Consider the following 24,903-nt stretch of genomic DNA (forward strand, 5'->3'; position numbering starts at 1 on the left):
TTTTGTCCCCTGGATGCTTTTTGTTTCAATCAACATGATAAATACTCTGCAGGATCCAGGTTCAAAACTTATGATGGTACACAATACTTAATACTAATGAATACTGTCTACTTTCAAGTTGACTTAACATAGTCCTGTTATATTCAATTTAAGATTAGAAAAATAGGTTGCTAGCTGTGTAGTTGACTGAAACATACCAAAAATGTTATGACTCATATTGTACCTAAGACAGGGTGTGGGGGCCTTTGTACTACTGACAAAATGCAGATGCAAAGGAAAATTTTTAATTTGGTTCATAACTTTTGAGATTTCAGTGCATGATGGTGGGAGCCCATGGAGGGTCAGGACAGACAACAGAGCACACAAGGGACTAGGGGTCCCCCAGTGACCACACTTCCTCCTAAAGATTCTACAACCGATAAATAGTCCCACTAGCTAGGAACAAAGCATTCAGCATGAGTCTGTAGGTAACAGTTAACATGTAAGCTCGAATACAAGGGTATTACCAAGGCTGATCTCAAAGGTTACCTCAGCCTCCAGAGTGGAGATTACAGGCATGTGTTTGTACACTTGACTAAAATGTGGTATTTTTAAAATAAAACATGAATCATATATACCTTACACTTGTTGTTTCTCAAAACCTCTGCATTAAGTTCTCAGTGACTGTAGAATGTGACCCAGAAAGCCACTAACTTTAGTTGTGTATTAAAATCTACTGCTTATTTATGAGAAAACCCACATACTAGTTTCTTACACTTAAAAAAAAATGAGAATTCTTGAAGTTACTGTACGCTTTTAGCTTCAGAAAGCACAAATGTATGTACAGCCTGATCTTTTAGTCCATGAAATTAGCAACAATCTTCATTTTTGAATAAGACAATATAAAAACAAAACTACATTTTAAAACTTTCTCACCCCCAAATATGTAGAATCTTAAACAGCTCGTTCCTCAATCTTAAATTGTAGATTTTTTTTTTTTCATTTAAAATCGGGATAAGATCTCCATGTCCTCCACCTCTATCTCCTGAGTGCATCTGTACCATGCCCTGCTCAAACATTAAAGATCCACTGAAATCATATGAGGCATTCTTACTATACAGGAAAACTTAGCTCAAAACGTTTCAAATTTTGAAGCACTTCAACCAGTAAAACCTACGTAAATATTCCACTCTGAAATGTCTTGTCTCTTATCAACTTTAGGTAAAAGATCCACACACTCTGATTCAGCCATATCGAAAATGCATGGCTAGTCTGTTTTGATCAGATGAATATGAAGTTTAGGACCAGAGAGTTTTACTAGATAATGAACATAGGAAATAACCTTGAAATAAAAATCTTGGGGTGGAAGAGTTGTTCTACAGTTAAAAGCACTTGTTGCTCTTGTAAGGGACTCAGGTTTGGTTCCCAATCCTACATAGAAGGCCCAGGTTTGGTTTCCAGAACACAGTAGCTCACAACCATCCAAGATATCGACCCCTGTTCTTATCTTAGAGAACAAGCACACGTTATACATACATGTATTCATATGCTTACATGCAGACAAAAACACACATGTAAAATAAACCTAATCCCCATAAGTCTTCACATAAAACCTTGCAAAGTAAACCTAAGGACTAGAAGTTCTTCACACACAAATTCACACTAACAGTGTGTACAATGCTTTGCATCTAAAATACAACACAGAGACATTTCCCAGAAGTTATTTTTAATGTCTATGCTAAATAAATAACATCTAAACACATGATAACACTATCAGATATTTAAGTAAAATGTACAGAGGTACATTAACAATTCAAATTCTACAATCAACCGTCTTCATAGGAAAAAAAACACCTTGATTAAAATTTTCAACTTTAATATACCTCCCTAAAAATTTCATTGTCACATTGGACAAAATATGATCCAAATATCTTTAAAAAATGAAGTATGGCTTAAAATTAATCAGTTACCTCAACATCATAATGTATAAAGACCTTGGTCATCATTCTGCTTTATTCACCATCTTTATTTCAAAATTCAAGTGAAACCACAGGCAACACTGACCAAATCCCTCTGTCCACAACAAAGGTGAGTGTTTGCATCCCACTGAGGCCTAGTAACTTCTCCGTTTTGGGTCAAGACAACAAACATGAATAATCCAGACCTAAGACTTGTAGGGCTTCCTCATCCCTTTGCGTATTAGAAGTTTCTGGTGGACAATGTTCCTGATGTGAAGGAATAACAAGAGGCGCGAGCACAACTTCCTGTATTCTTCTGATCAAGCATGCAGAATAAAACTCACCATGTCCCTTTTTGTATAAATAAATCTAGCCAACAATCTCTTCTAAAGTTATTATAACCCCTGCTTCAGGAAATCACAATAAAGTTGTTTAAATGCTTCAGTAATAAAGAAAAGCTAAGTAGCCTTATGTGTAAGTATGAAAGCCCAAATTGCTCAAGCAGTGGGACCACTTCAGAAAGAACCTGCTTAACAAGCACCCTGAGTTACACACTAGCACACTGCATCCTGCAACTGCCCCCCAACCCATGTCTACACACCAACACTCGAGCATTCTGCAACGTGACCCAGCAATTGTTAATTTTATTTACACGGATGATGAGCATGGCATCTGACAGTTACAAGTCTACAGGCTTACTGGCTGGTAGCAGGTGAGTCTTCCCAATAGGATTTTTAGGAGAACCTTTGTACCAGACCCTTTCTTTTTCTGATGGCCTCCTAAGAACTTTTATCCCCGGAGAAAAGGCCGCATTGTTATTTACAACCAATTTTAATCTATCATGATTAGTGAGATCATCCAAAGGTAACTTAATTTGGCCATTAGATCTGTTCTCCTGTTTACAAAGTCTAGTAGTTCCAAGAGAAGCATTCAAAGGATCTGGATGTCTCTTCATTTTTGTGAAAGATTTAGAAGTTAACTCAACACTTGATTTATTACAAGATGTAGACTTCTGTGCTTCAAGACCTGACTTAGTAGGTAGAACAGTGGGACCTTTTGATGTGCTTTGCACACAAGTGGGAAGAGCACTGTCACAGCTCACTGATTTAACAAGAGGAGAAGCTGTGTCACCAAGGATTGCCAACTTCTGCCTCACAGGCTGCCTGCCATACTCCAACAAAGAATTAATTCTCCTGACGGAATGACGGACAGGAGTACGCTGAAATTTAAGAGGTGACTTCATTTTTCCTCTGTTCGGTTCATTTAGAGAAAGTTTATTAAACCACTGTATGTGATCAGAAACCTTTCCGTGCTCTGTTACTTGTAGACCCCCAGGAACTGCACTCGCACATTTTTCCACCAGTGACTGTTGCCTAGCAAGTCTCTGGGGCCCAGGCTTTGAAAGGACTGCCACACTGCATGTGCTCCTCTCTAAAGACTGAGTCTCATCTCCCTCGGGAGCTTCACTTGCCCCAGAGTTCTCCTCTTCCACATTCTCATTCCCCCGTGACAGAGTATTGAGTTGGCTCCTTGGGGACCGTAGTTCCTTGGTTGGCTCCTCACCAGGAATTGCTTGCTGGACGAGGTCAGCTTTGGGTGTTTCTGAGTGTGTGTCCTCACGTTCCACCTTCATCTGAGCTGAGTAACGTTCCTCACTGGCTTCTCTGGAAAATTCTGGACTTTGATATGGTGAGAAATTCCTTCCTGGAGCATGGCTCTCATCCTCCCCAGCATCGCTGCCGTCACGCCCCTTTGACTCACTCGTGGGAACATCTCTCGATTCACCTTCCTCCCCCATATCTGTTACTAATGACTGCTCATGATTTATCACCATATGAAGATCACTCCCAGATTCAGAAAATGCTTTCTGAATCTTCTGCAAGGTCTCGGAGGCCAGGTTACCTTCATCCCCACTAAGGGAACTCCCCAGCACACTGCTGTCAGGTTGGCTATGGAAGGTGGAAGGCCTGAGCTCATAGGACACAATTGGTGATTTTTCAACAGTAATGTCGGGCTCCAAAGAAAATCTCTTCACCTCAAGATTTCGCATTATTGGAGAAGTTCCATTTACACTCATGTCTTGAAAACTTGAATTACTTGGTTCTGTCCAAGACATCCGGTAACCTGTTCCATCTAGTTGATCTGGAGTTAGTAAGTGTTCCTCAGATTTGCTGATCTTTTCTGAGCCTAAAATAAAGCAGTTGATGCTTTTAATACCTTACATCTTGCCTAGTTTTGAAATATATTCTGAACATATAACAAAGTTACTGAGAATTATTTGCAAAACACTGAAGATGCTATGCTTTAAGGTAAAAGATGTCCAGTGTTAACATCCTCCCATTATTGACAGAAAGCTACACTGCCAAGTCAAATAGTTTCATCATTCAAATGACAACTTTAAACTTCCAGAACACAAAATAGTATATTTTATCTTAAAAAAAAAAAGATACCAGGATTTGAGGTAAAATTCTAACAGTATTGTAAAAATGTACCTTTCTTTAGCAATCTTTCATCAATATCTGGGCTAAAAAGCAGGCCTGTTTTTACAGACTCAGTCCTATTTTTTAGATTTTGCTGATTCGCTAGTCGTCGACCAACATTTTCATATCTATTGATGACAGAATATCCATTCTGTACAGAAAAGAAAATTTAAAAATGGTTTAGTAAAATAAATCCAGTTAATTAAAACTATTAAAACCAATTAAGTATTAAAATCAGTAACTACCTTTCAAAGGCTTATATAACTGAAAAGTAACTTTGTAACCAACATAAACGTTCTGGCCTGCCAGTGAAATGCACAAATATTAGGTAACATTTTGCAAAGTAAAATGAAAAGAGCACAACAAATCCATTCAGTATTATAAAAAGCATGAGTTCTTGTATTAGCTCTGTGCCAGGGCCTGTTGACAACTGTGTGCCTGTTGTGTGCATATATGCATGGAGAAAGGGGTAATAAAATTTTTTCCCTCATATTTACATTCTGAGATTTAGAAAATAGTACATTATATGTCAATATAATACAAGGTCAAAGTGCTATGAGAATACCAAAACAGTACAGAACATTGCTGGGGATAATGGCAGTCTAATTTCACACACAGATCATGTGGAACATTTCATGTTAAGTTGGGGTTTCATTCAGAGTGAAAAGTATCACTGGAGGGTTCAGAACAGAAAAGCAATGACTTAATTTGGTTTTTAAAGGTCTATTCTGGGAGGCAAGTATTGCAGAAAGGGTAGAAAGAGGAACACTTAGATTAACTGCAAGTTATTCAGGAGGGGACAATTTGGAGACAGCTAAGATCCAAAGTTAAGTATGCTTCTCTAAAAGACAAGATGTGGCGCATGAGACTGTCAGTGAGGACTCGAGAATGTACAGTCTGGCTGCACAACAGAAATGGGAGATGGCAGTGAAAGGGGGCTTTGTTGTAGGGACAGCTGTGGCAAGGAACGTGTGTGTGTGTGTGTGTGTGTGTGTGTGTGTGTGTGTGTGTGTGTGTGTTCGCACATGCAACTGGTTTTGCCTGAACATCCAAGGAGGGGATAAACAGAAATCAAGAGTTCAGTGTCACAACACATACTCAGCACAATAAAAGACAAAATACTCCTAAAATCAAGTGAAAACAAACATCAAACCCTCAAGCAAAGACAGACACTTCTTTGTTTAGGAGGCCACTGTAGGCCAGAGAACTTAAATGTGGTATTTTAGACAAACAGTGTTCGATATTCCATTACAAAGAAGTTCGAAAAGTAACATGAAAATAAGCAAAAAGCCATAAAGGGTTCTGAGCCAAATGCTAAAAGGATACAGTGAGGCCTTTCAGCTGACAACTCTTGACTACTTGCTTAAGAGTGCTGAAGGCCACCGTGTTTTGTTTTGTCTGGTTTTTAAGACAAGGTCTCACCATGTATCTCTGACTCACTATGTAGATCTGGCTGGTACTCAAGTCACAGAGATCCACCGAACTCTTGATTTCTGCTTGTTCCCTTCTTGAATGTTCAGGCAAAACCAATTTTACCTCCCTCCCCAACCTCTTATTATTCCTTGCCACAGCTATTCCACTGTGGCCCAAGTCCTGAGGTTAAAAAGATGTTAGAAAGAGTAGCAGTACATGGATCATTATTTGGAAGAAAGGCAAATGTGAGAAGATTAAAGTCTACAGTTTTATGTTACTATGATTTGCCATATGCTAACAAATTAATAAAGCCATAAGCCACTATGATGTTCATGATTGTGAACATAACTAAGAAAGGCTTAGAACATTAGATAGGCACACCTCTGGGGGCATTTCCAGAAATTATTAGAAAAGAGTTCTGGTCTAATGAACAAAGCAATCCATCAATGATTCATAAGCTAATGGCATCGGTAGGAAGTAGTAAACATGAGAACTGGATGAAAGACACTGTGCCCCAGGGTCTTCCTGCATTCCTTCTGTTTTTTAGCTGCCATAATGTGAAGGGCTCTGCTTGCAACATCCCCCGCACCAGGATGAACTGACTCTTCTGAAAATACCAACCAAAGACATCCCTCCTTTGTGCAGTCTGTTGGTAACTCTGTCACAAGAACATGACACTTACTGAATCTCTGTTCTTCCCGAGACTAAATTTCAGACGGAGAGATCTTCGGGTCTTTTCTTTACGACTGACTTTGGGAGAGAAGCAGCCTGCTTTTCCTGATTCTACCCTGGAGAGTGCAATTTAAAATGTCAGTTTCAGTTTCTGGTATAAATATCACAAATTCTTGCAAAATGAAAATTTGACTAAGTCCAAAGAAGTCATATTGCTAAAAACTAAATAATAATTTTTTAAAATTACTTAAACTTCAACATTCTCTATATAAATGATTATCTGCACATGACAATTCTTTATCAGCCTTAGTCACATACAAACCTGGATCATTAGAATGGATTACTTATAAGCCCACCAAATCTAAAATTACACCATGAACATAGAACAGGATTTTTATCAAAGACAGCAGATTCAATTTAGTATGTTTTTCTTCTATCTGATGGCATATGAAGGGCCTATAATTAGTAAGAACACACATAAGGAGTGAGGGACTTAAAGAAGATTAAACTATAATTCTTGGTGGAATGACAGTTCACATATCACTAATCAGCCAGTGAAAACATCATGTCTTGAACAGATTACCTATAAACTTTTTTGTTGGCAATCCTTTTACTCCGTCTTAGGTCTGTACTGATCAAGTGGTTTCCACTCATGGTGATTGGTGAGAGAGAACTCTGAGATGACCCTTCAGGACTTGTGTCAAAGTGAACTATAAGGACAAGTAAAACATCACACATACTTTCTTTCCAAACATAAAAGTGCAGCAAACAGATTTAAATCCAAATTTTACCACCCACGCAGCCAGAAATAGTACAATTTTTGGTTAGAGGTTTCAGGTATCAATAATTGACCAAAAAAGAAAGTATTGATCTCTTATCTAAAAGTTGCCAATTAAGTCGGACAGTGGTGGCGCACGCCTTTAGTCCCAGCACTTGGGAGGCAGAGGCAGGCGGATTTCTGAGTTCGAGGCCAGCCTGGTCTACAGAGTAAGGTCCAGGACAGCCTGGGCTATAGAGAAACCCTATCTCGAAAAACAAAACAAACAAACAAACAAAAAATGTTGCCAATTAAAAGTTAGATTAACCCTAATCTTAAAGTAGTTAGCCTTTAAACACTTAGCAACAAGGGAGAGAATAACCCTGCCAAACTGAAGAGCAAGCTGTGGAGAAGGAGTATGACCTACCTATCACTTACTAAATGGCTTTGGACCCTGGAAATACAGTTCCTTGATAAACATAAATATTACTGCCAGGATTATTAGATGTGGGAAAGATATCCATTAATGTTATAATAAAACTCATTATACATAACATATGCAAATACTTCAAAAAAAAAAACTAAACTATTGACAAATTTGAGTGTGAGCTTTCAGGATACAACTGCTAGCCAAACGTCTACCAGACAAGTATAATTCACCAATAACTTTTGTCAAACAAATAAAATCTAGTAGTCCAAAGCCATGCCTAATCCATCCATCTCTGTCACGTTCCAGGCAAGTAATTCATGTTTAAAACAGTGTTCAATCTCATTATTCAGTGCTATCTAATCTGAATAGATAGAATCATGTAATTTGTTATAGGAAAACTAAATAGATAGACAATGGAGGTTACATATAAATTAGACTTATGTCCTAATTATATTCAGTATACTTCCGATGAGCAGTCAATTAATTAGTTATTGATTTAAAAAATCCACAAAGTGTCCAAAAAGGTATTCATGGGTTTGTTTAGTCATGAAAATAGTGATCTTAGTGACTTCTTCATGCATGGGCCAAACATTTTAAAGGTCAAATACACATTCAAATGTGTCTTAGACATCTTGAAAATATATGTGGTCACAAGAAGCACAGTAAGAATAGACAGTATAATGTAAATTAATAACACACAAAATTACAAGTAGGTAGTGGTACATGAACTGTAGATTAGTATCTTTATACAGTGAGAGAGAAAGAAAAGAGTCTTTTAAAACTCAAATGTAGAAACCAACCTGTCTTCAGACTTAACAAATATTTTACTGATTAGTAAATAAGTAATCGGATCAAAAGAAGAATGATAACCAAATTACTACTGAATATTTCATAAAGAAATCTCAAACTAAGCTCAAAACAACACAGGAATGTTTCCTTTTTCCACTTGGGGAACAGCTGACAAAAAGACTATAATTCCCATCAGCCATTGGGAAGTCTTCCAACCAGGATAGGCTTTTCAATATCACACAAGTTTGAAGTTTAAGTCTCCAAGCTCTGATTGCTGAAGGCACCAGAGCTGTAGTTGTCAGCTTCCTTGTGCTTCTACTTTAATGAGCCCTGTATAACCTGTGAGGAAGGGTTTCCCTTTGGAAAGCCACAATTTGCTATTCTGTTCAATTTAAACAAAGTATGAACTTTCAAAAACAAAAACAAAAAGACTTTCAGGAAGAACTCATAAGACAGCTCTTATGCTCAAAATGAAACAATCAATGGTGCTTAAAATGACAAATGTCTGAAATAGTAAGTCAATTGCATTGACCCAAGTTTAAGAGCTTTTGTAAAACCTACTTCAGTGACACTCTTGTTATGGATTTGGAGAAACTTCCGACCTTAGCTCAACAAAGATAACAATAGAGTCCTACCTATGAGGACCCAGCATGTCCAGTCACATAAAACCTGAGCACAGTGCCATCCGCAAGCCCAAAAGCTTAGGTATTCTCCATAACTTCACTGGACATGCCCATAAAACACAAACATTTTATTTTTATTAGTGGTTCTTTTAGGAGTAGATTTTATAAAATACAGAAATTTGCAAAAATGTAACTTTTGGCTCTTGTGGGTGGCATTAACAGTTATTTGCTGAGAACAGGGCCTCATGTTAATGTTTACACCCCAAAAATAAAGATTCTCCTTGTTACCTGATACTGGTGTAGAATTGCTGCTAAACAGATGACTTGGCAACAGCTCAAAGTTCAAGTTGTGCTTGATGGACTTCCTTTTTTTACTGGAGAAGGCATGAGAAGACTCTCCTGGCAGTTTACGCTTAACACTTGGTGTGAGAATCAATGGTGATACAGAGGCCTGGGCTGAAAACCACACACAAATGACTTGCTTCTCCATACACATAACATACAAAAGCTTGAATTTCTTATAAGCACTATTACTTAGATGTTAAACAACAAAAGTGAGAGATACATTTCTATGATCCACTATTACTTAGCTAACTTAACATTCCGCAATTATTTAAAATAAAAATAGCAAAGTTACAAAATGGCAAGATTCTTTTTTTCCTTTATTGCTTGAGGTGGGATCTCCCCTCTATGTATCCCAGACAGGACTTGAACATGAGATCTTGTCTTCTGCCTCATTCTCCCAAGTACTAGTGTTAAAGGCACAAGCAGCCAAACCGAGCACTGACCAATTCACTTCACTAGAAACAAAACATGTTGTCTTTGATTGGTCAAGTACATTTATTTACTCACAAGCAAACTGATACACATTGTTAGCATATAGAATGTATAACTTTCTTATTCTGACATAAAGTGAGGTTTAGCCAGGTCCAAATGCTCTAAATTATAAGCAATTGAAAATCATTATTAAAATTATTTAAAAAAATAACAGATCGACATTCTTCCCTACTTACAATAACATCATAACATAGTATGCACAGCACAATATTTTTTAAGGAAATATTACTGGAATTTGATTATTAGGCAATTATATGATAGTTAAGTAATTACAATAAATTGTCCTTTACAGAGCACTAAAAACATTTTCATTTAAATATTTATATATTACAAACACCTACCTGTCCTATCTTGTTGAGGTGTAATAGAGGGTGTTCTGCTAGATTTAAGTTTACTTAGGGCTCCATTCACAAAATCTGAAATGCAAAGCATATACAGTAACATAAGCAATCAAAATGTAATATAACATACCTTGCACCAATAATAAAGATGACTGATATCTAAGAAATATCTACATTTGTGGCAGGAAGTTTTATAGGTTGAACTGTATGTTCTAGATAAAGCCAGATAGAGATAAAAAAGCAATCTTATTTGTCCTACAGATTTCAGAGCCTAGCTGACACTTATAAATTGGCTTCTAGAACTGTGATTTCTAAGACATTCAATTTGTGTCCTTTGACATAGTAGCCCTATGAAAATAAGAGAGTAATAAAAAGAACCTACAAGTAGCAAGGAATATAAGAAAGCAGTAACTAAGCTAAAAGATTCCAAAAGAAATGGTCCTCGAATGGAAATAGGTAAGTGATGCATTCAGTGGATAAAGTGCTTGCTGTGCAAGTGTAAAGACCTATGTTCATATCTCAAGAACCCACATTAAAGCTGGGTATGGCAATATGAATGTGGAGTCTCAGCGTTCCTTTGGGGAGAGTAGGAGGCAGAGATAGAATCCCTGAAAGTTCATAGGACAGCTAGCCTGGAGTGCAAACAGTAAACAGAGATCTCATTTCAAAACCCAGGACAGACACCCAAGATTGTCCTGATGGCCCTTTGTTTATTTTATATGAATACACTGTTGCTGTCTTCAGACACACCAGAAGAGGGCATCAGATCTCATTACAGATGGTTGAGAGCCACCATGTGGTTGCTGGAGATTGAACTCAGGACCTTTGAAAGAACAGCCAGTGTTCGTAACTGCTGAGCCATCTCTCCAGTCCCCTGATGGCCCTTTGTACTCATGCATGTGAACATGTTTGAGGCCAAGAAGAACAATTTAGGAGAAGTCAAGAAAAGCTAGATTGAATCAGTTATCGTGGAGAAGTTTTGAGTGATTATGGCCCAGTAAACCTTCTGTTAAAGATTCAGCACTTAATATTGTATTATCACTTGAACTAATATGCCCATGCTTTGTTTCTCCAACTAGGTATCCAAGACACACACCACAGCTAATGCCGATAAAAGCCGATCTCTGCACGACCCTAAAATGAGAGCATCAATTACCTCCGACACTTTGTCTTCTTTTTCTCTTACATTCACCAGGAGTTTCATAGTCTCCTTCAAAGCCTTCCAGAGATGGAGTAGCACAGAGTCCATCAATACCTAACATGGTTGGTATCTTTTCCAGGATAAAATCTGGCACTCGTCCTAAATCAAAATGTTCATAAGACAATTATTCCTTTCTTCCTTCTTTCCTTTCCCATCCCAGAGCATAGGTACTTGTATTGCCTTTTTAACAGCTGTCTTCATGGTCCACATGGAGGTGGCCAGGAGCTCCCTCACTTAAACAAACACCACTACTAGACCATGCAGCCACCTCTTACCAATGTCTGATGCATAGTCAATAAACGTCTGCACTACTGCTGCCTGCAGACGTAGCTTCTTCTCTGTGTTGGCAGACATTTTCTCATGGCCTTCACTTGTCTGAAGAAGATTTGGTGCAAATATTACTGCAAGATTGCTGCTGTCCATTTTATTCTCACTTGCCCTGATGACAAAAGACTTTTTTAAGTGACAAAAAAGATAAGACTCCAGGAAGTTAAAAAATAACATGCTGAGTACACTTACTTTATCTATCACCTAAAGGGAAAACAGCCCCCGTGTATTCACCCACATACCTGGCCTGAGGAAGGAAGGTTAGGAGCACTAAGGGTAAGGCTTGAGTGAGAGTCTGTCTGATGTGCAGGTCTCAGTGCCAACCTCAGCACTCAAATTCATATACAGACCATCGTACTAATCAGTACACACTTTTTTCTTTCACACACAGATTAAGTCTGCTTATCTGACTTTTAGAGCCACATACAGAAAACAAAGCATTAGAAAATATCAATTATAAACAAGTAGATTCACTAACAGTAATAAGAGGAAAATTAAAAAACACAAGACATATTTTTTAAAAGCACAGCAACCAGAATCCATCCAATGGACAATGCCATTAAGGAATCAAATAATGAAGACTCTAATGAGACAAAATATTAAATCACCTGGTATATTGTTTCTTAAATTACACAGGGTATATTTCCTATAGAAAAGACATTAATTTTTTTTCATTCCAAATTAAATTTATTAACTATTGAGAACATCTGTAGGCAACAAACTCATTTAAGGCTCTTAATTACCACTTACCTAAGAGAAACATTCTTAAGAAAGGTAAAGAAGTATCTTAATATATCAACTGTAGAATCTGCCATAAGACAGGACAGCAACAATGTAGCTTTATTCCTCTCCTCTGCCCCTAACTGTTGAGCTTTGAAAAGTGCTTCATGCAGATCAGCGGGGAGGACAGGCTCTGGCAATTCCCGGAAGAACTGCTTAAGCAGGCCTGCAACATCACACGGAAGTGCAGAAGACAGGCAGGCCTCACCATGATCCAGTTTACTCTAAAACAGATGCAAGAATCTTGAGCCTTGTAGAAGCTTAAGAATATATTAAGTACAGTAATGGTTAAAATACTAGTTTTTTCTAGAAGGCTAAAAATAATAAACCTGAGTTTTCTTTTCGTATAGTATTGTATAAGAATAAAGAGCACAAATCTGAATGCATTCTATATTTTTAAAGCGAAGATAAATCAACTTAAATTTTTTTTAGAAAAATATTTCAACTGTAACAATCAAATGAGAAAATGGTACTACAGAAAAAGTACAGTTCAAAACTGTGCCTACCTTTAGAGCCTTTAGACGAATAACAGACCCCGACTTCCTAAAAAGCCCTTCTGTGTGAATATGCTCTTTTAAAGATGTGCACGCATCAACAAGAAAGCTGAAAGAGAAACCATGTTCTTTCAAGGGTCTGGATACACACCTCAATTACCCCATTCCACCGCTAAAACACACAAGCCGGTCATTATGCCTTCTCAGCTTCCACACTGTAAATCCTCTTGATCCTTGCAACAAAATATTATCTAGTTGTTCTCCTTCATTCCTAACTTTTTCTTGAAGGTCTACAGCTTTACATGACAATGTCAATGTGTGCCACATCCGGCAAAGCTCTAGGGACAGAACTGACTAAGGGTGGCAAGGGAATGAAGAAAAGTCAGACACAGAGAAATAGCTGAGGTCAGGTGAACTTCGCTCACTGTGTTTATTACATCGACTTGAATAAGGAGGTGGGGTTATTGCATACTGCAGAATAAGCAGGCAGGTTATTTCATACAGGAAAAAAGAGGCAGGGTTTACGATATGCAGCTAGATCAAGAAGGCAATCGTGATCTAATTCTAATCTCTTTGGGAACAGTCTTTAAAGAATATCAGTCTTCACTCCAGGTGAGGTGGAGGGCTATGGTGCACATTTTCTGAATACACTGTCAACACTTGCCCTCAGTCTCCAAAGGCTTTGTCATTTCCTTCTGAGCCCCATTCTGTGAAGGCTTTCCTCCATGGCTGTGAAGCTCTGGGGTCGCTGGCATGACTGTGCCCATAAGCAGCACACACTCATGAGGACCTCACACAGTTAGGGCTTTCTGCTTGATACACGAGTCCTATCAAGTCTACATTCTTTTCTGCCTCTCTTCATAACTCAAGACTTACCTTGCTTATCACATCCCCTTCCTTCTCTACCTCTTGATGAGACACATTCACCCTTACCACTAACAGCTTCCTCCAAGGATATCAATAAGTCGACTCGCCAGATCAACCAAATCACCAAATCAACATCAACTCACTGTCTCCTCATACTGCTTTACTCACAGATAGGTGATGCATCCAACCACTCCCCTGCTCAAGTGTCCTTTTCACCATTCCTCTGGCTTTCCTGCTATCTCCCTAAACTACTGGTTCTCAAGCTCCTTTTAGGACCCTCTTCTTGATGTATGTCTATATGTGGAATGACTTGAGCTTTGTTTACCTTTTTTGAAGACGAAGTTTCATGTAGCCCCGATTGGCCTCACATTTTGCCATGTAGCTACGGCGACTTGGAACTGCAATTCCTCCAGTCTCCAAGAGTTGGCATTACAAATATTAGCCACTGTGCCTACCTGACCCAGGGCTTGCTCTATCCACTGTCTCTCCACAGTGGTGACCTGGTATAGCATGCATACCTAACATCTTATACTTCCCCCCAAAACATCAAGCTATTTTCATTTCGATATTTTCCTTTGGAAAACAGAATCCTTCCTTGTCCTTATAACCATTCTCATGTTAAGAGGTAAAGGTTCAATTTTACCTGCAAACTGAGCTCAACGAATGCTAAACTTTACATTCAACAGCCAGCACCAAAAATTAGAAAGTATGCCAGCTACAAGCAATGACAGAGCTATATTGACAGTTCTTAGATGTCAGCCCTAGGAACAGGATGATTGACGGCTGGGTTTGTGTTTGCTTACAGGCAGCACTGAGACAACAGTTTCAGCCATTCCTCCTGGATCTAAGACTGTAATTATTATACCAGCAAGAGTATGATGTGTACATGTTGGTGCTACAGCACCCATACTGGAGGCCAGAGAACAATTCTGTGAAGCTGTGTTCTCTCCTTTCACCTTTATACATGGGTCTGGCGCCAGGCTTATGCTGCAAGCACCTTTACCCACTAAGTCATCTTTTAGCCCTGTGTTTGTTTGTTTAATAACAGGCAACATCAGAGATGAAATAATGTGATTTTAAGCAAATGTATGCATCAGTCAACTATTTTCAAACTATTTTTCAAACCAGTTTGAAATATTCTCTTCATTTTGAAGTCTGCTCACCTTGGAATGTGTCCATATTCTGGAACAACTGAATGAGGCAAGGAATTAAAGGGAACTCCAAATATCTTCCCCTAAAATGACAAACTCAGTAATTCATAAACTTGGATAGGCATAAAGGAAAATCTTGAACATTAGGCAAATAAAGATCTTAGGAATGAAAACACTATCAGAAATAAGCTCCACGCTATCATTCAACCCATACAAAACAATTAACTGAAGTGCATTTACGTAAGTAATTCCAAGACGCATGCTAGATATTTTGAGTAAAAAGACACCAAAATAAAACAATGCCTTCAAATATTCTAGTGCATTCAGCCAGTCTTTGACCTCATTATTGAAAACTAACACAATTAGTGCTTAGACCAAATTTATCCCAAATATTAACCCTTCCCTGAGCTACACATTTTTTCAGTGATTTTATTTGTACCTTTCTCTAGTCATCGTACAAATATCAATTTACACACAAAACCAAGTCAGCTGGTAAATCAAGCAGTAACTCCTGAGTTCCTACCGCATCTGAGTACTTGTTAAAATGCATCAGATGTGGGTATTTTGATACCTTATGTGACTTTTAAATTTCCATGCTGTACAAGTGCTTTGCAGCTATGTCCTGAGGTACACAAGACCAAGATTGAAACATTAAGACAATTTTCATTTAGCTACCTTGAGACTCAGTTTTTAAGAATACACATTTCATAGTTTATCATCAAGAAGTCCCAAAGTACACTCGTGGTTTTGGTGCTTTTTGCCACTGTGTTTCTACTATGAATTTTTTAAAAATGTGTCACTAATTACAAAAGCTGTGGCTTTCCAACGGATTGAAAAAGTCAAGCCTGGATATGTCTTCATACTCAAAATTAAGTCAGTGGACCTAACTCCTGCTGGTTTAGTTGAGATGCAGTGGCTCTCATACTGCTACTCAGGTCCTTCTGCTTGAGAACACCATTAGGCACTGCTGATCCAACCCAGTAATGACATTTTACTGTCCTGTTTCTAGCACGTAGTTTGTTTTGACAAATATTCCAAGCAAAAAGACTGACTACCCAGTCAAGAACAGTTAGAAATTAGGTTCCCACTGGCAAGACTGCCAGTTTTCAAATGCTGGCTCTGTCTAATTTTTAGCTATGCAATCTTAATCAAACCATTATAACATTCTCTGTCTCTTATGTCTGAGCCTGAATCTTATATCATTGAGTTATAGAAAATTCATATTTCATTAGAATTAGAATGAATTTATATCATACAACCGTTAATTAGGATACAGATAACTGTCATAGCTGGAAAGGAGGCAAGTGAAAGGTAGTGTGTCAGGCTTACCTACAGAACTTACCAGGAATTACCACTTTAGAAAACAAGAAACGGAAGCTTAGTGAGAATAAACCAGCAGTCCACATTCATAGTAAACTGCAAAGAAGTCAAACTCGGCCTGTCTCTAAAGGCAAGTGTCAGGATTTGTTTGTTAAGGGATGAAAAGAGAAATTCCTATTTTTAAGGTTGTGGAAAGCTGGTTTTACCAACAGGAGTAACCAATGTAATTTCGAGCCATAAACAAACATTAAGTAGATGTAGTGACACATCTTTCTAATCTCAATACCAGGGAGGGCGAAGTTGGAGGATGAAGTTGGAGGATCGGGAGCCCCAGGCAGCTGCGGCTACTGAGTTTAAGGTCAGCCTGGGCCACATAATACTCCATCTCAAAACAACAAAATTATGGAAATTAATTTTTAGGGTTTTTTTGTCTTCAAGTACTACAAAATGCTAATAATAAATTACTCACATACCTTTTGTTTTGTTTGAGACTGGATTTCTCTGTGTAGCCCTGACCTGGAACTCACTCCCTAGACCAGACTGGCCTGGAATTCAGTTGCCTGCCTTTGCCCTCCCAAGTGCTGGGAATAAAGGAGTGTGCTTCCACCTAGCTCCTACTTACTTTAAAAATGACTTATATTCAGTTTTCCACAATGAAAGTCTTTACTCAATAGAGAATAAAATCTCAACCCAAATCTCTTGACCTTTACTGTTAGACCAAAAACTAGCTTACTGGGCCAGTGAGACACTTTGATGAGTAGAGCATTTGCTGCTAAGCCGGACAACCTGAGTTTGATTCCCCAAGGCCCACACACAGGAGAGAACTAATTCATGCAAGTCGTCCTTGGACCCCCAGATGCATGGCATGGCATGGGTTGGCCAGTGCACACACACAAAAGTAACTGGGGAGGAGGGGATGGAGGTGAGGCTCCTGAAACTGTAGCAAAATAACAACTCAATGCTGAATCATTAAAACAAACAAAAAGCTTCAACCAACTCTGGTTTCTCAATTTGCTTGTTAAAAAAAAAAAAAAAAAAAAAAAAAAACAGCTTTGTTTCAATCAAGGTCTGATGTTGGGTGGATAACTGGAACTCACTCCCTAGAGCAGACCAGCCTGGAATTCCGTCGCCTGCCTTTGCCCTCCCAAGTGCTGGGATTAAAGGAGTGTGCTTCCTTCCTTTTACACTGCTAAAGAGATCAGAAAGTGTGAGGCCTGTTTTCTTAAATCGCTAAATATAGAAGCATTATGAAGCCTATTTCTAAACTTGGGCTGACTTTCTCACCTAATGATTCGTTTGAAATGCACTGACCCCACCCCAGCCTGAGAGATAGGTGTTTCCCTCCCCAACATACCGCTTGTTTAAAACACGGCAGATTATCAGGTCAGTAGCACAGTGTTTAAGTAGGAAGCCCAATATCCTATTCCTAGCACTGTAAACAAACAAAACAAAAACTCACGGCAATATAGGGGGAGGTACGTCTGATCATCACCACCGAGACTGAATTCTAACCACGTGTCTTTCTTATCCAGAATAAAATGGGTGTGACCCCGTCCCTACACGTTTTAACTTACCCTTATTTCCGTAGCCGCAGTTTCATGTCTCCTGGGATCACACTGACCGCGGCCACTCTTGACCTTAATGCCATAGACAGCCCGAAGCTGCTGCTGCACGGCCAATCTGACCAGCCTCTGATCGCACATCCCGAACACGTCGCCCACTCTCCGATTCCGAGTCCTGACTTTCCTTGCCACCAACCAACTCTTCCAATTTCCAAACACCCTCAGGCTTGAGCGCTGCTCCGCTGCCTTCCGGCCACCTCTGGCACTCTTCTGGCCCCGGCCACTTCCTCCACTTTCCCTCGATCCACTTACACAGACCTTCTTCTCTCCCGCCACACTTCACTCTTGATTCACATCCACCAGCCTTCTTTCCGGGTCACTTAACCCTGTCAGTTACTTCCACAAGCTTCCCTTTTTCCTTCGACTCCTCCGTTTCCCCAGACTAACGCCTGCTGCTAGTTTCTCGCTTCCGGACACTTCCACTTACCCTCTTCCACGCGGGGTGGCCTTCCCCCGCTCAGATCTCTTGAGATGGAACCGCAATCTTAAGCTACTCCCTCCAGCCGGGCCAGCCGGCTGCTCAGGGATCCCCAGTCCCGGTCCCTGCCCGGGCTGGTCCCCGCCGTCACCCCGTCTCACACGCAGCCTTACCCCTAGCCCATTAGCCTTGCCTGTGGCCCCGGCCTGCTAAAGCTTAGTGGCTCGGCTCACGCCAGCGCCCCACCTTCGCGGCACACATCAGAACCGACGCGACCGCACCTGAGCACTGGCTCAAATGCCAGCGCCTAACAGCCTTCCGCACCTGATTGGCCCGCTCCTGTTTTCAAAATGAGGACCCTTTGGGGTGGCCAGGAGTTGCCTGTCTGAAAGGTTCCGACAAAGCAGCAAGCACAACGAGCGTAGTGAGCAGAATGTGAAGAAAGTGAGTTCCTCTTTCTCTTTGCCAATTTCTTTGAAAGAAAAATGTCCAGAGCGTGTTTAAATATATTTGCTTTGCTCTTCAGAAAATATACTTCGGGGATCCGAATAGACAGCTCATAGCCTCCCCCACCTCCGCCCTTTTCATTTCTCTGCTGAAGCTAAAGGTCCTGTCATAGAGAAAACCAATTCTACGGAAGGCGGGAGGAATCAAGTTTAGTTATGAATCATAAACGCCGGTTGTTTGTTTATTTGTTTGTTTGTTTGATTGTTTCTGAGACCCGGACCCAAGGTCTTTGTAAAGGATTGGAACTGTGGGCCGTTGGTCCTTCTTTGGGAGATTGGTGATATTATTAAATTTTCTTACATAAGGGAGTTAAGCCCAACAAAGATGACTTGTCAGGAGTGAGTAGTGGAGGAATACGAGCCTGTGGGAGGTGGGTGCAGCAATAGTTTCCTTCTGTGGCACTTGTTTAAAGGACCAGAAGTCCTGTTGCCCATTGCCATTACTGAAACATCAGCTGTCTGATTTACATGCAAGACATCACCTTCTCATCTTGTTTCCCAGAGCTGCCTTTCCTTCTTTCCTTTTTCGAACACCAGTAATCAATATCTCTCTCTCTCTCTCTCTCTCTCTCTCTCTCTCTCTCTCTCTCTCTCTCTCTCCCTCCCTCCCTCCCTCCCTCCCTCCCTCCCTCCCTCCCTCCCTCCCTCCCTCCCTCCCTCCCTCTCTCTCTCTCTCTCTCTCTCTCTCTCTCTCTCTCTCTCTCTCTCTCTCTCCTTGGCATGAGCAACCCTGGGCAGTTAGTGAGACTGGGAGGATAAAAGATACTGAAAGCTTAGATAAAGAGCTATAGGAAATCAGTGGCTAATGAGAGAGGGAATCAGTTTTCTCCGGAGATGAGTTCTCTGATAGGTTATCCAATCCCAGGTGGTCAGCTGGAAACACATGTATATAAAAGCAATAAAGGACTGTAGTAGGTATGTTCCAGTGAGGTAGGAGTCCATCACCATCATGGTAGTGAGCATGGCAGTAGGCATGTAGGCATGAAGCTGGAACAGTAGCTGAGAATCTTGCTCCACAAATAGAAAGCAGAGAGAGCTAACACAAACTGGCACAGATTTTTTTGAACCCCCACAGCCTGCTCCCAATGACATACTTTCTCCAGCAAGGCCACACACTCTAATATTCCCCAAACAGCTACCAACTGGGAACTAAATATTTAAATGTCCAAGATGATGGGATTTATGGGAGTCCTTTCATTCAAACAAGGTGATTGTGTGTGTCTGTGGGTCTGTGTATGCATTCAATCATAACTTTTGTCAGGGGCATCTCTGTCTATATACTGAAGGCCTGGAATCAGCCATAGGCCTGAAGACATCAGTAGGCCTAACATGCAGGCCTGCTAGCACAAAGACTTGGGTCTCTGTGGAAAAACACTAAAACAGATGGCTAGAAGCTATTGTAAACAAACAGCTTTGATAGATAGTTGCCAGGCTCTAGTCATAGACCTTGTAGATAGGCGACCTTGGGTAGACAGTACCAACTTAGATTAGGACAAGTGAATCATAGGCGGAGTCATAGTGGCCTGTCCCCTGAACCTTCACCCAGCTGACACACTGTTCTGGAAGATACCTATACTCCCCCTGAACACCTACGATCCTGCGTCATCCCCTTCCCCACATCCTGCCTTTTTGTGTATATAACCTGTGTGTGAAAAAGTAAAAATTATGGTTTGATCAGCCTATAGACAAGCCGTCTTCTTTTCGTCTTTGCCTGCTTACCCCACCCCCACCTGCTCTCTTAGGTGATCTCCCCGGACCTCTGTTTAATGTCCTGCTGGACAGGACAAACTTTAAAAATAGCTTATGTTGTGTATATTCTCTAAGCCACTTTGTTCTGGGTCTCAGATGCTAAGAATTCCTTTTAAGATGCTTAGATCAGCTTTTGAATATTAAGTATATATATATGTATATATATACATATACATATATATATAGTAACTTTTATGTCATCTTAACATAAGTGAAACCCTGGATTGTGAACTAGAAAAGCCTTATTGTGTGGCTCAGCCCGAGCACACATCTTTAATCCAAGAGCTAAATAAAGTCAACCCGAGGTCAAAAGGCAGAGCAAGTAAGCAAGCTGACAGGGAGTGGACATAAATAAGTAAATAGAAGGTTCTTTGAATTGAAGAGTACAGCATGGAGAAAGAGAAAAGGATTTTTTCTTTTGGGACTTCACTGAGTAGGAAGGTCAAGTAGGTGCTTTCTCTGCCTCTCTGAGCTAGTAGGTTTTCAGCACAGCATCTGGCTCCTGAGTCTTTATTTAGTAAAATGGAATGTTTGAGATTTTGTTTTTAAAACAACAAAAAATATTATGACACTTTGTAGAAGGATGTGGTTGCTTTCTGCCCTTATTCAAAAAAGAAAAAGAAAAAAAGAAAAGAGACTGTCCAAGGATAGAGTTTGGATTAGTGGAATTGACCAAGGAGACTTCAAGACAGTCTAGTATTGACTGTGTTGTGTATTAATTAGTGGTCAGTCTTATGCAGATGTATAATGGGAAGGAACAATCTGGACAAGGAGAAATACAAAATGTACAGTTTGAGAAGAAAAGAACGTATAATGGAGCTAAGTCCAGGGCTGGAGTGGTGAGTTTAGGGCAAGACTCCACCCAGGTAAGCGTTCAACTTGTGAAAAGGAATTGAACAAAGGCATAACCAGTGAAGGAACCCCTCAACAACAAAGGATTATACAAATGTAATTGAAGGATGAGTCCAAGTTCCAGCCCCTTCGAGCAGCAGAACTTGTTAACTTCAGGAGTATCATTTTGGTTTTAAAATAAAGGAAACAAGACAGGAGTTACAGAATAACTAAGGAAAGCCACTGATGCCGGACATGTGTCAAAGATGTCTCTGTATGGATTCTTAAGAGAGGCCATTGTGTGAAGCTGTTAATGTAAAATCTGAATTATGTTGGAGATGTCAGAGTTGTGGAGTACCTGTCAAGGAGAGCTGCAGAGCAGGTGTGGAACCAGCCCAAGAAGTGTGCTGCAGTCATTCAACAAAACTGAAAGGAGTTGAAGATCCAAAGAGTGCTTTGACATTAGGCATACAAATGTAGTATTTGGAGTTTGTGCTGCTGGGTTTTGGTCTTGCTTTGGTTTAGTATTTCCTCACTCTGCTTCCCCCCCCCCCCTTTTTGGAATAGTAATGTATATTGTGTGCCATTGAATGTTTGTGATCTGCTTTTTAAATTTTTGATTTTATGGAAGGTTACAGTTAGCCAATTACCTGAGTCTCAGAAGAGACTTTTTGAACTTTTAAACAATGTTGAGACTGATAGACTATGGGGACTTTTGAAGTTGAATTGAAGACATTTTTGCGGTATGATATGGCAACAAGCCTATAGAGCATGGAGTGGGATGTTGTGGTTTGAATAAAAATGCCCCCTAATATTTGTATTTGAATGCTTAGTAACCAGGGAGTGGCACTATTTTAAAGGATTAGAAGGATTAGGAGGTTTGGCCTTGTTAGAGGAAGTGTGTATCAGTCAGAGTGGATTTTGAAGTTACAAAAGTCCATGCCAAACCAAGAGTCTCTTTCTCTGTTTATGGACGAGAATGTAGTTCTCAGCTACTGTTCCAGCATGAACCTGCATGCTACCATGCTTCCTGCCATGATGATAATGGACTAAACGTCTGAAACTGTGAGTAAGCCCGAGTTAATTGTTTCTCTTATAATAGTTGCCTTAGTCATGTTATCTCTTCGCAGCAATAGAACAGTGACTAACGCAATGTGTGTGTATTGTTATATATGTATATGTATATGTATATGTATATGTATATGTATATGTATATATGCAACAATAGTAATTGAAGGAAAAGAGGTCATGAAGTTAAGAGGTAGCAGGGGGACATGGGACCAGTTAGAGCAGGAAAAGGAAGAATGGGAGATGATGATGTAAAAATAGTATTCATGTATAATAGTCTCAAAAATTAAAAATTTACATAAGAAAAAAGTAGGGAAATAAATGTGACCAGAATGTATTATACACATATGTGAAATTTTCAAGGAATAAATTAATTTTTCAAAAGTGAAGGTGAAGTGGCTGAGTGGAAACAGCATTAAAGACAAACTCCTGGAGAAAGCTATAAATTTTTAATAAGAAACTGCATTAAAGAGAAAATGGAATCTTCCCTGTCTTCTTGCTTCAATTATAATTCCAAAACATAACTCATGTTGTGTATATCCTCTTCTTTAAGATCACATTTTTTCTTGTCTCAGATGGCTCAGAATTTCTTTTAAGACTCACAGATCACCTCTTGAATAATAAAAAAATATTTTCTATTTGTATTGAACTCCAGTTTTAAAGCTGGACTCTTTAAAATTTTAACTCTTCTTATAATGAAAATAATGTTAATTAATTAATTAATTATGTCTACATAGATGCATATTTGTTTTATCCAGAGGTGTTCACATACAGAAACAGAAAAACAGTGACAGATTAAACAAGGAATCAACAAGAATAACAGTACAGAATTGCTCACTTATGAGTGATGAATGATGTTTAAGTTTGTCAGTTATCCTAATAACTTGATAAAACCTAGAATCACCTGGGTAAAAGTCTCAGTGAATAATAATTTACATGGGCTTGATCTATAGGTATGTCTGTGGGACAATTTAATTAATTGATGGGGGAAACTCAGCCCACTGTGGGTGGCATCATTCCCTAGATAGGGGGTCCTGAATTTTATGAGTGTAGAAATAAAGCTGAGTACAAGCAAGCAAGAAGTGAGCATACTCATTTCTCTCTGCTTTTCACTGTGGATGTGATGTTATTAGCTATTTGAAGTTCCAGCCTTGACTTCCCTACAATGATGGACTATAGCCTGGCATTGTATGTTGAAATAAACTTCTCTCTTCCTTAATTTGCTTTTTGTCAGGGTATTTTATCACAGCAACAGAAAATGTGAATATGAATATGAATATGAGTATCCTAATGGGATATTTTAGTGGGAGCTTCAGTAGTAATAATGCTGAGTTTAAAATGAACAGTTGCAGCTCAGCTCATGAATTTTTAGAAAGAAATAAAGATTCTACCAGGAAAAGGTATAAGAGCTATTTCTGTGATAGTTTGGCTAAGAATGTGTGTGCTCTGATGACACTAGGGCTGAAGAAGCAGCTGTGGTTTTTAAAGGGATCAGCATCACTAAAGTGAAAACTCCTGTGGTTTATTGGGACAGCAGGGAAGTACTCCCTTGGAGTCAGCACACAAAGGAAGATGCAACTTTGGTCCAATCTGGGCTGGGTATATTTCAAGCTCCTAACAGTTGAGTTTGGAGATGTACATATCATCCATGTAGTACCGTTTTGACAGCGTGAAAGAACGACAGGTTATGGAGAGTGGGTGAGATTGGTACCATGTGACAGGATTAGAGTCCCTCTGCAGAGGCCCCTGAGAAGACATTTAATGGAGCTGTGAATGTAAAGTTTCAGTTGCAGTGCAGATTCCAGGATCCTATAGTTGACAGGACCATGGGATGTCTACCAAGAGAGGTGAAGGCATGTGGTAGACATAGTCTAAACCCAAGAGAGAAGTTGTGTATGTGGCAGATGGCAGGGAAGGGTGGACTACTCGAGTCCTTTGGAGCCAGGAAAAGTACATTGTGAGCTCCAGATGATGGGCATGTCTTCCTTTGGTATGACTGTGTTTACTTGCTATATCATTGTTTTTTCATTTGGGGACAAGAATGTTTGTTCTGTGTAATTATATTTTGAAAATACAAATTCTTATTTTATTTTATATGGAATCATTGTTAAGAGAGTTTGGACTTTTAAAGAATTGGACCTGTGGCCCTGGGACTTTTAAAATTGAATTGTATTTTATATTACTTTAAAAAAACTGGGGGTGGGGGGTGGGGGGCTGCAGAGATGGCTCAGTAGTTAAGAGCACTGGCTGCTCTTCCAGAGATCCGGAGTTCAATTCCCAACAACCACAT

General features: G+C 39.5%; 1 protein-coding gene across 1 annotated transcript; it reads right to left on the minus strand.

Annotated features, from left to right (window-relative positions):
* Window positions 1-1,688: 1,688 nt before the first annotated feature.
* On the minus strand, window positions 1,689-18,786 carry Arhgap11a (Rho GTPase activating protein 11A). The gene is made up of 12 exons (XM_034495328.2): window positions 17,994-18,786; window positions 15,112-15,182; window positions 13,094-13,190; window positions 12,558-12,811; window positions 11,756-11,919; window positions 11,436-11,579; window positions 10,280-10,354; window positions 9,390-9,557; window positions 7,086-7,212; window positions 6,513-6,618; window positions 4,430-4,568; window positions 1,689-4,124 (listed from the first exon to the last, which is right to left on the minus strand). Exons 1-12 carry the CDS (start codon window positions 18,120-18,122, stop codon window positions 2,617-2,619), a joined length of 2,982 nt encoding a protein of 993 aa, XP_034351219.1. The 5' UTR covers window positions 18,123-18,786; the 3' UTR covers window positions 1,689-2,616.
* Between the last annotated feature and the right edge of the window lie 6,117 nt (window positions 18,787-24,903).

Source organism: Arvicanthis niloticus, chromosome 2, assembly GCF_011762505.2.
Source record: "Arvicanthis niloticus isolate mArvNil1 chromosome 2, mArvNil1.pat.X, whole genome shotgun sequence".
Taxonomy (NCBI): Eukaryota; Metazoa; Chordata; class Mammalia; order Rodentia; family Muridae; genus Arvicanthis; species Arvicanthis niloticus.